Below are 16,724 nucleotides of genomic sequence, written 5' to 3'. Positions count from 1 at the left end.
ATAGCCTCATTATAGGAAAGATGTAGAAGCTTTAGAGAGGGTACAGAGGAGATTTACCAGGATGCTTCCTGGATTAGAGTGCTTGTATTATGAGCAACTGTTGAGCAAGATAGAGCTTTTCTCTTTAGAGCAAAGGAGAATGAGAGGTGACTTACTAGCAGTGTATAAGATAATAAGAGACATAGATGGAGTAGACAACCAGCACCTTTCTCAGAGGACAGCAATGACTAATACAAGGGGGCATAGTTTTCAGATGATTGGAGAAAAGTAGAGGGGGGATGTCAGAGGTAGGATTTTTCTACTGAGAGTGTTAAGTGCATGGAACACATGTCCATGGGTGGTGGTAGACATGGATACATGAGAGACTTTTTAGAGACGCCTAGGCACATATAGTAGTTGGAAGGAAAATGAGGGACTATGTGGGAGGGAAGCTTTGGATTGATCTTGGTGTAGCTTAAAATGTGAGCACAACATTTTGGGTCAAATGGTGCATATTCTGCTGCACTGTACTATGATAGTCTGTTATTGTCAATTGTCTTGGAAAATTTGTCAAAGATATGTGCTTGAGGCATAACATTTTGAATAAAATCTTTGAATACAGGAGTAAGAAGCAGTTGGTCACTATCATACTATAGATTGATAAACAATGGAACAAAGATAGGGTGAATGTTATTTATTTAATGAGATGCAATGCAGAATAACCCCTTTCGGTCCTTCGAGCCGCACTGCCCAGCAAACCCCAATTTAACCCTAGCCTAATCACAGGACAGTTTACAATGACCAATTAACCTACCAACCGGCATGTCTTTGGACTGTGGGAGGAAACAGGAGCACCCTGAGGAAACCCACACAGGCAGTGATGGGAAGTTGGATCAGTGATTGTGTATTGAACAACATGCATCAATCATATTTTAACAATTTTATCACATTTTAATCTTGTACATTTTTTTAAACTTTCTGCTATATAATTGCATTTGTAGTTAAATGTAATAAAGTAAAATACCCCGTATGCTTCAGATACAGAATGCTGGAGAAACTCAGCAGGTCAGGCAAAGAATAAAGGATCAATGTTTCAGGCAGAGACCCTTCATCAGGACCCATCCAAGATATCGACTGCTTATTCCTTTCTATAAATGCTGCCTGACAAACTGAGTTCTTCCAGCATTTTATATTTGTTACTCGGACTTCTAGCACCTGCAGAACCCCTTGTGCTTCAGAGGTATATTTCTCAACAAAGTATTGCAAGAATCCTGATTGAACAGGGCCCTGAATCAAGTATACAGGTTTAATGGCAGAAATTTTTTTAAGAGTCAAAAATAAGTCACTAAGGTTTTGGACACATTGGTTTCATAAAATTTATAACATTAAAATGATTTTTTAAACTTTTGGTTACTGAAAGTGAACTGAAAATATGAGAGGAAGGGTAAAGTTTTTTGTAGTATCTTCCTGTGGTTTTTTACCGTTGTTATTTTAGTGCAGCAGAGGATGGAAGAAACCAGTGGTTGATCTGGTTTAGTGTAATGAGACTCCTTAAATGGGTACTGATCTTATGAATGTAAAACTTCATCTAAAATATAATAAGGTCATTGTAAGAACAGAAATGGACTATTGGGTGCTTGACAGAGGGCAGGAAGCAAATTACAAGGATATAGTACAGGACTTAGCCTAGATACAAAAGATTAAAAAAATGAATATAGTCTGTCAGAGTGGGAAATGCTGAGGCTGTGTGAAGTTTGACATTTAACTACAAATGTAATTATGCAGCAAGAGGTTAAATACTTGGACAAAAATGTATTACAGGAATGTTAACAATCATTGAGTTTGAGAGGAATATACAACAGCAAGTTTCATTTCTGAAGAGAACATAAATGTGAGGCAGAGGTATTAAGCATTATGGTGGTTTTTAGAACATAAATGTGAGGCAGAGGTGTTAAGCATTATGGTGGTTTTTAGATAAGAGATGTGCTTTTGTCTAGCATTGTTGATCATGTTGGAATTTATACAAGAACTTGCCCTGCATCTTATTGTGAGCGTAGTTTCCTGCAGCGATTTAGAAATGATTTTACTGGCTGTGAGGAAGATAAAACTGCTTATTTAGTGCAGAAAAAATTGAAGTACAGTACTGCTGATGTTGGAAATAAAAATTGTAAGAATTGGTCATTTTGAAAAGACTGCTGTTTGAAATATTTGAAAGCCTGGAGGAAATTGATCATTTTTGTACATTGTAAGCTAAATTAGAATATGTAGCAAAAAAGTCAATTGAAAAGAATTGAGAGGGAGTAAATTAGCAAAAAGAAACAAATTGCTAGAGGAACATAATGGGTCAGGCAGCATTATGGAGGGAAGTGGATAGTCGATATTTTGGGTGAAGACCCTTCATCTAGATCTACGATTGTACACTTAATTATAGGAAACAGCAATTCCTACTTCTGGTTTTGGGCAAATAGAACGATAGATCATTTTGTTTTCTCAGATGAAGCATCTTAACTTGAAGCCTCAATTGTTCATCTCCCTGCACAGATGTTGCCTGACCTGCCGAGTTCCTTCAGCACTTTACTATTTACTCCAGATTCTAGTCTCTTAAAAAGGTAGAGCAGAGAAAGAAAACATTTTTGCACCACTGTGCCCACACCGGTCAAAATTAAATCTGTTTTGGGATACTTAGGGGTACATATTATACGTAACAGAGAAACAGACCAATACACACAAAATGCTGGAGGAATTCGGCAGACCAGGCGGCATCTATGGAAAAAAGTATAGTCAACATTTCGGGCCGGAATTCTTTGGCATGACTGGAGCAAAAAAGCTGAGGAGTAGATTTGAAAGGTGGGGGGAGGGGAGAGAGAAATGCCAGGCGATAGGTGAAACTTGGACGGGGAGGGATGAAGCAAAGAACTAGGAAGTTGATTGGTGAAAGAGACAGAAGGCCTTGGAAGAAAGAAGGGGTGGGGGAGGAGCACCAGAGGGAGGCGATGGGCAGGCAAGAAGCTCACATGAGAGAGGGACAAGGGGTTGGGAAATGGTGAAGATGGGAAGGGGGTGGTGGAATTACTGAAAGTTTGAGAAATCGATGTTCATGCCATCAGGTTGGAGGCTACCCAAACGGAATATAAGGTGCTGTTTCTCCAACCTAAGAGTGGCCTCATCCCAACAGTGGAGGATGCCGTGGATGGACATATCGGAATCCGACAGTGGAGGAGACCATTTGGCCCAAACAATCCATGTCAGTGTGAATCCTCCACACAAGTCTCCCAGTGTTTATCTTCATACAATTTTTTCAACATTACTTTCTACACAATTCTCCCTTAATTGCTTGCCCAGCCTCATCTTGACTAAATTTGTACCATTAGACTAGAACTGGAGGTCATGCATCTAGGGTGAAAGGTGAAATACTTAAGGGGAAATAGAGGGGGATCTTCTTCACTCAGTGTGTGGTGCGTGTGTGGAATAAACTGCCAGCAGAAGTGGTGGATGGAGTTTTGATTGCAGCATGTAAGAGAAGTTTGGATAAGTACGTGGATGAGAGCCATATGGAAGGCTATGTTCCAGGTAGCTTAATAGCTCAGCACAGACTAGATGGACTGAAGGGCCTGTTTCTGTACTGTAGTGCTCTATTTGCTTCAACTGCTCATGGTGGTGGTAAGTTGTGCATTCTTGTGCTGATGGATATACTCAACATCTCTCTGGAACAATCCATTGTCCCCTCTGTTTTCAAGGTGGCAACTATCATTCCAGTGCCAAAGAAACTTGCCCGAATGACTATTGTCCAGTGGCATTAACATCAACCATTATGAAATGCTTTGAGAGGCTGGTTGTGGAGCACATTAAAGCCTTTCTCCCAGCTACATTGAACCCTTTCCAGTTCACTTATCACTCAAATCGATCCACTGATGATGCAATAGCCTCTGCCATCCACTCTGTCCTGTCCCACCTGGAAAATGGTGACTCATATGCTTGACTGCTCTTTATAGACTTCAGTTCAGTGTTCAATATCATCATACTCCAGAAACTGGTGGGGAACCTGTCCTCGCTGGGTTTCAGCCCCTCCCTCTGCAATTGGGTACTGGACTTCTTAACAGTAAGGCCACAGTCAGTCCATGTGGGCAGCAACATCCCTCATCCCATTACACTGAGCACTGGAGCTCCCCAAAGCTGTGTGCTCAGTCCATTGCTGTTCACACTGCTGACGTGTGACTCTGTCACAGGATCCAGCTGAAACCGTGCCATCAAGATTGTGGATGACACAACAGTGGTTCGCTTTATCGAGAACGATGATGAGGCAGAGTATAGAGAGGAAGTGGAGTGGCTGGTGAATTGGTGTGAAATGAACAACCTAATCCTGAATGTGGAGAAGACAAAGGAAGTCATTGTGGACTTCAGGAAGGTACAGACAAACCATCCCCCTTCTGCGAATGCACGGCTCCTCCATAGAGAGAGTTAAGTGCACCAAGTTCCTGGGAGTTCACATCATGGATGATCTCACCTGGTCTTTTAATATCAGCTTCCTGAACAAGAAGACAGAGCAGCGCCTCTACTTCCTAAGGAGATTGAGGTAAGCAAGGCCCTCCCCCATCTTAATAGTGTTTTGCAGGAGCACCTTTGAGAGCATCCTGAGTTGCATCCCCATCTGGTATGGGAGCAGTTGAGCGTCAGACCAGAAGTCCCTACAAAGAACTGAGAGCAGCTGAAAGGATCACTGGGGACATTTACCAGGAGCACTGCATATGCAGGGCCTTTAGTATTATTATTAAGTATCCCATCCATCCATCCAGCATCCTGTTTGACTTTCTACCATCAGGCAGGGGACAATGATGCATAAAAACAAGAGCAGTCAGGATGAGAAACAGTTTCTTCCCCAGGCCATTAGGCTTCTGAACACCCTGCCACATCTTATTCAAAATGTCACTGGTTAATCTATTCCATACCTCAGAATATTTAAAGTTAATGCACTTTAGTTTGTTATTTATATGTGATTCATCTATGGATTTTATCTTTACCTTCATAAGTTATCGTGTGTTATGTGTACTACTGTGCTTTTCACCCTGGTGCTATATGCATTATATGGTTATATACATTATATACATGCATATAGCTAAATGACAGCAGACTTGACTTGTCATATTATTGGATTTCTTGATAACTACCTTTTATGATACTCTGTAGTGACAGTCTTCACACGAGTGGAAACATTGCAGATCTTTATTAAATCAGCTATTAGATGACTTATCTCAGGAGAATAAAGACCGAGTCTGCTCATTGTTTGAAAGCCATGCTGTCTGTTCGTTATACACAAACAAAATGTGCCCAGACCCTTCCGAAACATCAATTGTACTCTTTTTCATAGATGCTGCCTGGCCTGCTGAGTTCCTCCAACATTTTATGTGTTTGAATATTCATTATTATACTTTTTGTTTCTTGATGTTTTTCTGTTCCCTCTTTCAATAGGAATCCACTATTTTTCTCCCACTACATATCACATGTTAAGCTGGCTGGTCTATGCTTGGATATTTTCTCTTTTGTTGTCTTAAATATTGCCAGCGGGCAGTCTTACGATGCTGTGACTTTTGTAATTGAATTATTCATTATGTATAGTGATATTGGTTATCTCTTCCCCATACTCTTTTAACATTTATAGAAGAAATCCATCCAGCTGACAGGTGAATGGGTGAGAGAGGGCTTGTAGCCTTATCCTCTGTATATGGCTGGTTGATTTAAAATATCTCTCTTTTCTATTTTAAATGAGATGATTTCATTACTCACCTCATGACCATTGTCACATTCATCTTCCCTGATGGAACACTTCCCACTTCCCAATTCTCAGTACAATGTTCCATAGGTTATGGACAGTCACCCTACCTTTAAACTACCCATGCACCACCCGTTGAAACGGAGTGTTCCAGACTCTTACTACCTTAGTGTGAAAACATTTTTTCATCAACTAATCCCACCATCAATTAACTTAATTTAAATCTCTTTTCTAGTTATCAAAGTTTCTGTTTATCTTATTCAGACTTCTCATAATTTGCATGCCTCAGTTCAATTATACCTTCACCTTTAAATCAGCACGGTCAATCATGCTCATGTGTGCAACTAACTCCCCTGGTAACATCCTCATAGTTCACTTCTGCATCCTGTCTTGTACTGTCGTACCCTCCACATAGAACTGCAGCACTGATCTTCAGGATGCTTTACACAGTTTTTGTGTGCCTTTCTTATTCCTTTGTTTTGTGTTTCAGTTAAGTAAAGAGTGTCAATTATTTCTTCTTATCACCCTTTCCACATTACCCACGACTGTGATAGATCGGTGAACAAGCATTCCAAGAACCATCTGTTCACATACATCCACATGCATTTATGGAGAAGGTTAGTTCCTCGTTATAGCTTCTCCAGATACCTGGGACTTCCCCAAATTAAATTCTGTTTTCAGTGTTGTGCCTATCCTTGTATATTTTTCTACACCCTTTAACTTCCTCCCTCACTGGTAATTGTGACTTTAAGGCTTCTACATTTAGATTGAAGTCATTGATGTTCTTTCGGACCTTGGTACTGAGCATTTTTAAAAAATCTGTCTATGCTGGAAATTTAAAAACAAAAAGAGAAAATTGTGACTTGGACAGTGTCTGTGAAATACAAACATTTCAAGGCAAAGATTATCTCAGATTATTTTAAAGATTAAATAATATCTTTATTTTGTTATATGTATGTCAAAACATACAGCAGAATACGTTGCTTGCATGAAATCAGCAAGGATTGTGCTGTGCAGCCTGCAAATGTTGCCATGCTTCCAGTGCCAACATAGCATGCCCGCAACTCACTAACTCTAATTGTATGTCTTTGGAAGCCAGGTTGTCCGGGGGAACCTCTCATGATCACGGGGAGAACGTACAAACTCCTTACAAGTGGTGGTGAGAATTGAATCCCAGTCTTACAGCTGGTACTGCAATAGTGTTACACTAACCACTACGCTACTGTGTGGCCCAAAGTCAAGAACGTTTCATCCCTCCTGGAGAACCCCACTCCACTCTGCGCTACAGACATGGAAGCTCACATTTTCTGTTATCCTTTGCTTTCTCCCTCTGAGCTAATTTTTCATCCAGTTTAAGATATAAAGAGAATCCAGGGATTATGGGGTTCATTCAGAAAATTAGCTCTGAGATAAATGACTTTTTAATTGAATAGAATAGAGCATAAAGCATTGGAACAGGCCCTTTGGTCCACAATATCTGTGCCGAACACAATGCTGAATTAAACAACACACACAAAATGCTGGAGGAACTCAACAGGCCAGGCAGCATCTATGGAAAAAAGTACAGCCGATGTTTCGGGTCGAAACCCTTTGGCAGGACTGGAGAAAAAGGAGCTGAGGAGTAGATTTGAAAGGTGGGGGGAGGGGGAGAGAAATGCAGGGCAATAGGTGAAACTTGGAGGGGGAGAGATGAAGCAAAGAGCTAGGAAGTTGATTGGTGAAAGATGCAGAAGGCCTTGGAAAAAAGAAGGGGGTGAGAGGAGCACCAGAGGGAGGCTATGGGCAGGCATGAAGATCACATGAGAGAGGAACAAGAGGATGGGAAATGGTGAAGATGAAGAGGGAGTTGTGGAGGCATTATTGGAAGTTTGAGAAATCAATATTCATACCATCAGGTTGGAGGCTACCCCCAACCTAAGGGTGGCCTTATCCCAACAGTGGAGGAGGTCATAGATTGACCTATCAGAATGGGAATGGGAAGTGGAATTATAATGGGTGGCCACTGGGAGATCCTGCTTGTTTTGGCGGATGGAGCGTAGATCCTTGGCGAAGCGGTCTCCCAATCTACGTCAGGTCTCACCAATATACAAGAGGCCACACCGGGAGCACTGAACACAGTATATGACCCCAACAGACTCACAGGTGAAGTGTCGCCTCACCTGGAAGGATTGTTTAGGGCCCTAAATGGTAATGAGGGAGGAGGTGTAGGGGCAGGTGAAGCATTTGTTCCACTTGCAAGTGTAAGTGCCAGGAAGGAGATCAGTGGGAAGGGATGAATGGACAAGAGAGTCGCATAGGGAGTGATCCCTGTGGAAAGCAGAAAATGGGGGGGAGGGAAAGAGTGTTTGCTGGTGGGATCCAGTTGGAGGTAGCGGAAGTTTTGGGAATTATGTGCTGGATGTGGAGGCTGGTGGGATGGTAGGTAAGGACAAGAGGAACACTATCCCTAGTAGTGTGGCGGGAGGATGGGATAAGAGCAGATGTGCGTGAAATGAAAGAGATGCAGTTGAGGGCAGCATTGATGGTGGAGGAAGGAAAGCCCCTTTCTTTGAAAAAGGAGGACTTCTCCTTCGTTCAAGAATGAAAAGCCTCATCTTGAGAGCAGATGCAGCAGAGATCAGAGGATTTGAGGCGTTTTTATAAGGAGCAGGGTCGGACGAGGTATAGTCCAGGTAGCTATGAGAGTCCGTTGGTTTATAATAGACATCGGTGGATAAGCTGAGTCTCGAGATAGAGACAGTAAGATCGAGAAAGGGAAGGGAAGTGTCAGAAATGGACCATGTGAATTTGAGGGCTGGGTGGAAGTTGGAGGCAAAGTGTGAATTAAGTCAAGGCTGAATTAAAATCCTTCTCTTCTGCCTGAACCTGATCCATCAAAGTTTAAAGTAAATGTATAATTAAAGTACATGTATGTCACCATGTACTGTACAAGCTGAAATTTGTTTTCTCGCAGGCATACACAGTAAATCCAAGAAATATAATGGAGTCAATGAAAAGTTGCACTCAACGGGACGTACTAAGAACCAATGTACAAAAAACAACAAACTGTGCAAATACAAAAGAAAAAGATGGAAATAATAACAAACAAATAAATAAATAAGCAATAAATATTGAGAAAATGAGATGAAAAGTTCTTGAAAGTGAGTCCGTAGATGTGAGTCCAGTTCAGTGATAGAACAGAGAAAAGGCTATAGAAAGTGGTGGATACGGCCCAGTCCTTCACAGGCAAAGCCTTCCCCATCATTGAATACATTTACATGGAGCGCTGTCACAGGAGAGCAGCATCTAGGCCGTGCTCTCTTCTGACTACTACCATCAGGCAGGAGGTACAGACGCCTTGGGTGCCACACCACCAGGTTGAGGTACAGCCATCAGGCTCATGAACCATCGTGATTCTATTGCCTACAGATTAATTTTAAAGGACTTCTTACAAATCAAGTTCTCAGTATTTTGTTTTTGCAGTTTGCCTCCTCATCTCTGCTCTAAAGGGAAGTCCTTCTATTTTAAGGGGTGCCCTCTGGTTCCAGACACTCCCACTATCCAAAACATTCTCTCCATGTCCACTCTATTTAGGCCTTTCAATATTCAGTCGGTTTTAATGAGATTTAATTGATTGAATAATGGAGCAGGTTTGAGGGCCCCATGATGCACTCCTCCCTGTCTTTTGTTCTTGACTTTCTGTATGAGTCAACTAGTTAACAAAATCCAAGAATATAGAATATTAAATTGCAATAATCTTAATATCAAAAATTTTCCATTGGGACTGTGATAAGTAATCAGCATAAGTGTTAGTTCAAAAGTAATATTAATTAGTATAGTCTGATAAATAGCAATCATTTTTATAAAAAATTACTACGACTACACATTGCTCAAATTAAAATACTTATTAAATGGGAATATAGTGAAGCCTCTGTGATAAATTCAGTGTTTCTATTTCTATGATTAATTGCGTATTTTTAAAAAGTATTTTCAAACCTTTGAAAAATATTCTGAATACTTGTACACTGAAAGATAATTCCTTTGTGATTGTTCCCTAGTCTTACATTTTGTTAATCTTTTAGATGAAGCTAAAAAAGCAAGTGGCAGATTTCCAATGCAATTTACAGAGTGCTGAGGTAAGGAGGTTGGTCATTAAGAATTGTTTTAAGTCCATATCTTGATATTGATCAGGCTTGAAAGTGTTCAAGGAAATTGTAAGATGTCTGTTTGATCTGATTATGTAATCTTGATAAAATCGAGGTCAGTTGATCAAGGGGTTTGTTGGTGAAGAGTCCGAAAACTGAGGAGAAAGCTTTAGCTGTTTGTAACCAATATTGCAAGTCATCATTTTAAAACAAAAAGAGGATATAAATGTGCAGAGTAATAATGAGGCACTCGGTTTGAAGAATGCAAGGAGCTGTGGAGAATATCACTGGTAAGCAGAAGTTATTTAAAATGTTAGTGATTTTTGGCACAGCATTAATGTGAAACATTCAAGCTTTTTTATTAAAGTATTGTTAGTCATTACTCTTCGAGCAGATGATTGAAGACATGTCCTCAAAATCTTGTTGGATTTTCTCTTTTATACATCGTAGCCTCATTAAGGTAACACAGAATTAGTACCGAGCTTTAAGACCATAGCTGAAGATTTTGAATGATTGTGTAAGAGTACCTTTGCAATTGTGAAAGTTGCCCAGGCTTGTTAGAATCATGATTTAGTCACTATGTTAAAATAAATAGAACCAGCCTGTATGGCCATAAAATCAACAACTTATTTGCTAAGTTCTCCATTTCTTGTATGAACAAATCCATTGGGCTGAATTTTCTCCGCACGAGATTGTGTAGAATTATGGAAGTGTATGACAAACAAATTGGCTCTTTGGTTCATTTTGTCCATGTTGGCAAAAAAGGGCTGTTTAGTGTCCCTTTCGTCTACTAATTCCTTGAGATCAATGTAGCATTATGTTAAACAGAATACCGTATGTTATTACTATGATTCTGTTCATGCCCTTAAAAATCCATTTAGTCCCAGAAATAAACCATACATCTTACAAAGAATCTAGGAATTACCCAGTATATGACCCCAGCACTTACATTTAATACAACAGGGCAATCCATTGATTACCACAAACTCTATCTTATCTCTGACTGATTAGGTGAATAATGCTCCTTCAAGTCAAACTTTGTTGACTCCATCGCTAATCCAGGGTTTGAAAACATAATTTAGGCTGACACTTTAGTACTTTCATCAAGTAAACTTTGGTAAAGAAGATTGGCCAAAAATAAAAGATGTTTAATTGTACAGACTGTGTACATATGGTTGGGCAGTTTGTTGTATCACAATATATAAATATATGATAGATCTTACTTGAAGGGGACATCAGAGGAATTTCAATGTGGACTAATCACAATTAATTTTGTATTCTGTACTGCACTATTTTGTATTTCATCTTCTGGAATTTGGTATTTTTCCTGCTGATTTTCTAATTTCCACTACAGAGCACGGCTACATAGCCAAACATCAGTTATCCAGCACTAGGATCTTGCTGGAACTTGAGGACCTGAGTTATAAGATTGGTTGAATAGATTAGTACTTTTATTCCTTGAAGTGTAGGAGAATGAGGGGAGATCCAAAAGATGTATATAAAATTATGAAGATTTCAGATGAAGGTGGGTGAAATGAGAACTAGAGGCCATAGTTTAGAAGTAAAGGGTGAAGTACTTAAAGGGGAACTTCCTCGCTCAAAGTATGGTGTGAATGTGGAATGATTTGCCAGCAGAAGTGGTAGATGTGGGTTTGATCTCAACACTTAAGAGAAGAATGGATAAGTATATGGATGGGAAGAGGTATGGAGGGCTCTGGTCCAGTTATGTGTCGATAGGACTAGGCAGAATAATAGTTTGGTATTGACTGGATAGGCTGAAGGCCTCTGTGCTATAGTGCTCTATGACTACATTGTCTTGCTGCCAACTAATCAGTGAGAACTGGCAAGACTTTTGTCTCTGTAGATTCCATTCATCTTCTCAATCTCTGCCCACAAGTATTTCTTTCACATCCATAACTCTGACTGGTTCTCTCTGTCCTCGAGCCATGGCAGCTTGAAGTAAGTTGTAATTGTTTTTCCTCCACCCTGACTGACACAGCAGAATCTGTGATTGCACTGGGGCAGTATTTAGCTGCAAGCAATGTTAAGACAATAATACAATCCTCATGAATCATCATGACATTCTGAGATTTGCTATGTTGGTATCTAAATGAACAAGAAGGGCTGCTTTGCATTCTAGCAGCACATACCTCACACAATATAGAGTGACGCTAAGAGGAAGCATGGAGCAAGAGTTGGAAATTTGCAGGGTGGCACTGGTCTAGAAGTGAACTGAAGAAGAGAGAGAGGTGGCAGGAATCGAGCTGAAGGCATTGTTCAGGAGCATGAAAATCATCTGAAGAATGTAAACGCCGCATGTGAATTGGTGAATAATGAACAAGGGCCAAAGGTGGATGTGAAATATCGAATTGAGGAATGTAAGTGATAGATTCAGCACTTGTATGGAATTCTAATATCCATGTGCCTGGCTGCATTTAGCCATTAGGAGTACTCTGTAAAGAACAACTTGGCAGCAGCGTGTTTATTGATTTGCACTTTATTGCGGTGTGCAGAGCCTGGTAAGAAATATTGGAGAGTGGGAATTTAATTTAGGACTTGATGTTGGTGGAGGAAAGGTAGTGATGTACATGGGCTAGCTTTTCAAATTAAATGGTGTTTATATTGATTTGGAAAGGGACAGAAGGGGATCAAAATCCAGATGGCATAGATTTAGGGTGAGAGGGGAAAGACTTAAAAGGTATCTGAGGGGCAGTGTCTTCACCCGTAGGGTGGTACATATATGGAATGAACTAGCTGAAATGATTGAGGTAGGTACAATAACAACATTTAAAAGACATTTGGACAGGTACATGGGTAGGAAAGTTTTAGAGGGATGAGGGACTAGCTTAGATGGGCATCTTTGTCAACATGAATGAGTTGGCTTGAAGGGTCTGTTTCCATTCTGGATAACTCTAAGAAACCATGATCACCTTGGTTAGCTGTGCCCAGAGATGCCACTCTTCAGTGTCAGCAGCAAGTTTAGCTTGGGTATTAGATTAGATTATGAGGACACTCAGTCCTCGTTTATTGTCATTTAGTAATGCATGCATTAAGAAATGATACAATGTTCCTCCAGTACGATATCACAGAAACACCAGACAGACCAAGACTAAAACTGACAAAAACCACATAATTATAACATATAGTTACAACAGTGCAAAGCAATACTGTAATTTGATAAAGAGCAGACCATGGGCACGGTAAAAAAAAAGTCTCAAAGTCCCAATAGCCCCATCATCTCACGCAGACGGTAGCAGGAAGAAAAACTCTCCGATGCAGCACCCTGGATCGGGTACTGGGCTGACCCAAGGTATGTGTCCCAGAATTTGGGATGGAAGAAAATAATTGCTCCACTCTCTTGTTTGGATGTGCACCGTGAGTCCAAACTCCATGATCTCTGCATTAGAAAATTAAAAACACAAGCAATACTGTTGAAAACTCAATTATCGATGTGGTATAATTCTTAGAAGTACACATTTTTACATTAGAAAGAATTCCTATTACTGATCCAAAAAGGATACATCAACAAATCAAGAATATCACTGGTAAAAAGCTCCTCTGTTCTTCAGGTGGATATTTGTAAGCAAAGGACAGTACCATTATCATGAAAAAAGATGAGATTATGAACAGATGGACTGAGTATATTCAGGAATTGTTTGAAGACGATCGAGGTGAAAAACCAGAAATTAAGAAGAACATTGAAGGTCCAAGTATTTTAAAATCTGAAGTTTGTGATGCAATAAATAAGATGAAGAAAGGAAAGGCAGCAGGTCCTGATGAATTAGTAATAGAACAAATTATCGCCCTTGAAGATTATGGAATTGAAAAACTTACTGAGTTAATCAATGACATTTATGAGACTGGAATAATACCAGAAGAGATGAAAAAATCAATATTTATCACTCTTCCTAAGAAACCTGGAGCAATAGGATGTGAATTACATAGGACCATAAGTTAAATGAGTCATATCACTAAAATACTTATAAGAATTTTGATAATAAGAGCTAAAAGTAAGATACAAGCTGAAATAGGTAAAGAACAATGTGGTTTTGTGAAAGACAAAGGTACAAGAAACGCGATATTGATGTTAAGGATACTATCAGAACGAGCTATTCAAGTGCAAAAAGATTTGTTTGTTTTATCGACTACACTAAAGCATTTGTTAAAGTGAAGCACAATAAGTTATTTGAAATATTACAGGAAACTAGATCTAGATTCAAAAGACCTCTGCCTAATCAGAAATCTGTACTGGGAACAAACTGCCACTGTAAGAATAGATGGAGAAGTGAGTCAGTTTATGAAAATCAGGAGAGGTGTAAGAGAAGGGTGTGCTTCCTCCCCTGATTTGTTTAATGTGTACAGTGAAACAATATTACAAAAAATAAGAGACATCTTGGGAATCAAAGTTGGCGGTGAAAACATCAATAATTTCAGATATGCAGATGACACTGTGTTAATTGCAAGTACGGAGGAAGAACTACAAAACTTAATTGATATAGTTGTTGAAAGTGCAAAAATGGGTCTATCTATCAATTGCAAAAAGACAGAATGTATGGTGATATCCAAAAAGAAGGAGAATCCTATCTGCAGGCTGAGAATAAACGGGGAAGACATAAAACAAGTACAGAACTTTTGCTACTTAGGAAGGTGGGTGACATCAGATGGCAGGTGCGACATTGACATCAAAAGAAGTATAGGGATGGCAAAAGACACCTTTACGAGAATGAAGAGTATACTGACCAATACTAAACTAGGCACAACAAGCTCCCTCAGAGTACTGAAATGTTACATTTATCCAGTTATGTTGTGAGGATCAGAATGTTGGACAATATCTAGTAACATGAGGAAATGAATTGAAGCAGCAGAGATGTGGTTTTTGAGGAGGATGCAAAGAATATCATGGACGAAATGAATATCTAACAAGGATGTCATGAACAGAGCAAGCACAAAAAGAGAAATAATGTATGAGATCATGAAAAGGCAACGTAGCTTCATTGAACATGTGATTAGAAAAGAGGAGTTGGAATGCACAGTAATTATGGGTAAGATTGAAGGGAAGAAAGCAAGAGGAAGACAAAGACAAATGATGATGGAGACAGCAGCCAGAGAACCGGAAATGAATACCAATGAATTGATCCACTTGACCCGAAACAGGAGTGTGTGGGCCATGGCAGTCAAAGCTCAAACTGGGCACGGCACCTGATGATGATGATGACGACACATTTTTAAAGATTATGGTGACCTCTGCTATATTGTTGCTGATATTGAGGACATGTTCCCCTCAATATACTAACTTCAAATGTCTTCATTATTTGGTATGGCTGTATATAATTCTACATGCTTATAACCTCCAGGTCAGAGTTGAAACCTGTACCTTTTGCTATTTCACTCTGTTCATTGTATTTTTCTTTCTCACTCCTTCGTGTAATTGATGACATTACACAGTGGGTAGAAGGATGTGCTTTCTTGCTCTATGACTTGCTGTGTACAGTTTTGGTCACCCTGTTATAGGAAATACATTGTCAAGCTGGAGAGATTTATGAGGATGCTACGTGGCCTGAAGGTCTGAGTCATAGGGAGAGATTAGCTACATTGAATCTTTATTCTTTGGAGCACTGGAGAATGAAATGTGACCTCACAGAAACTGATAAAATCATGAGAGGTGTGGAGCAGGTGGGCGGTCAATGCCTTTTCACCAGGGTTAGAGAGTCCAAAGCTAGAGAGCACTGATACAGGTGTTCCCCGCTTTACGAAAGTTCGCTTTACGCCACTTCGCTTTTACGAAAGACCTACATTAGTACCTGTTCTCGCTAACCGAAAGAAATCGGAAGAGGATTTTCGCTTTTATGAAAAAAGGCGCCTGCTTTAAACTTGTGTCTACCCCGAGAAAGACTACCATGACCGTGAAGCCTTGTGCGGGCAGGTGCGTGCGCATGCATGTACATGCCGATTTTTTTTCTACATATCAGTTTTTTGGCTAAATCTTCCGGATTCTGATAAGTGAAACTACACTGTACATACATTATTTCTACTTTATGTAGGCCATGTATTTATCATATAATTCCTGCTTTTACTATATGTTAGTGTTATTTTAGGTGGCTGGTTTGGATCAGTTGGGCTGAAGGGCCTGATTCCATGCTGTATTACTCTATGACACTGAGCTTGTACCAACTATCAAACATTAAACCTGTGCTGATCCCTCTTTATTCCCACTTAACCTCTTCCCCAGAGTCTATCACTCACCTAAAAATTAGGGCCAGTTAGCTCATCAGTTCATACGTTTTTGGGACATGGAGGAAATTGGAGCACATGGAGTAAACATATGTGATCACAGGCAGAATGTGAAAAGTCTACATTAAAATCAGAATCAGGTTTATTATCACTGATGTGAAATTTGTTGTTTTGTGGCAGCAGTGCCATGCAAAAACATAAAACTATTATAAATTACAAAATAAGTAAGTAGTTCAGGATAAGGAATAATTATGTAGTGATTATGGATTAATGGACCATTCAAGGATCTGATGACGGAGGGGAAGAAGCTATTCTTAAGTTGTTAACTGTGAGTGTTTGGGTGCTTATACCTCTCTCCCCCACCCCCCCACCACCCACTCCACACCCGATGGTAGAGTAACTCGAAGGGGGCACGTCCCAGATGATGAGTGCCCTTGTAATGGATGCTGCCTTTTTGACGCACTGTCTCTTGAAGAAGTCTTTGATTGAGACAGGGTTGTCCTGATGATAGAGTAATAAAAAGGGGGCACGTCCCAGATGGTGAGTGCCCTTAGTAATGGATGCTGCCTTCTTGAGCCACTGCCTCGTGATCGTGAGAGGCTTGTGCCCGTGATGATACTGGC

The 16,724-nt window shown here is 40.0% G+C and overlaps 1 protein-coding gene across 8 annotated transcripts in view; it reads left to right on the top strand.

Annotated features, from left to right (window-relative positions):
• The window catches only part of osbpl8 (oxysterol binding protein-like 8), a 226,205-nt gene that overhangs the window by 47,077 nt on the left and 162,404 nt on the right, over nucleotides 1–16,724 (top strand). For 5 of the 8 annotated variants that reach the window (XR_011887193.1, XM_072268210.1, XM_072268208.1 and 2 more), the window contains one exon: nucleotides 9,808–9,861. The exons of the other annotated variants lie outside the window; for them this stretch is intronic. Coding sequence is in view for 4 of the 5 variants with exons in the window: in XM_072268210.1 (XP_072124311.1) it covers nucleotides 9,808–9,861 (54 nt within the window). In the remaining variant the exon portion in view is untranslated. The remainder of the gene's footprint in view (nucleotides 1–9,807; nucleotides 9,862–16,724) is intronic. 8 annotated transcript variants of the gene reach the window in all.

The sequence above is a fragment of the Mobula birostris genome, chromosome 9 (genome assembly GCF_030028105.1).
Source record: "Mobula birostris isolate sMobBir1 chromosome 9, sMobBir1.hap1, whole genome shotgun sequence".
Taxonomy (NCBI): Eukaryota; Metazoa; Chordata; class Chondrichthyes; order Myliobatiformes; family Myliobatidae; genus Mobula; species Mobula birostris.
This window is presented reverse-complemented; position numbering and strand designations above follow the sequence as displayed.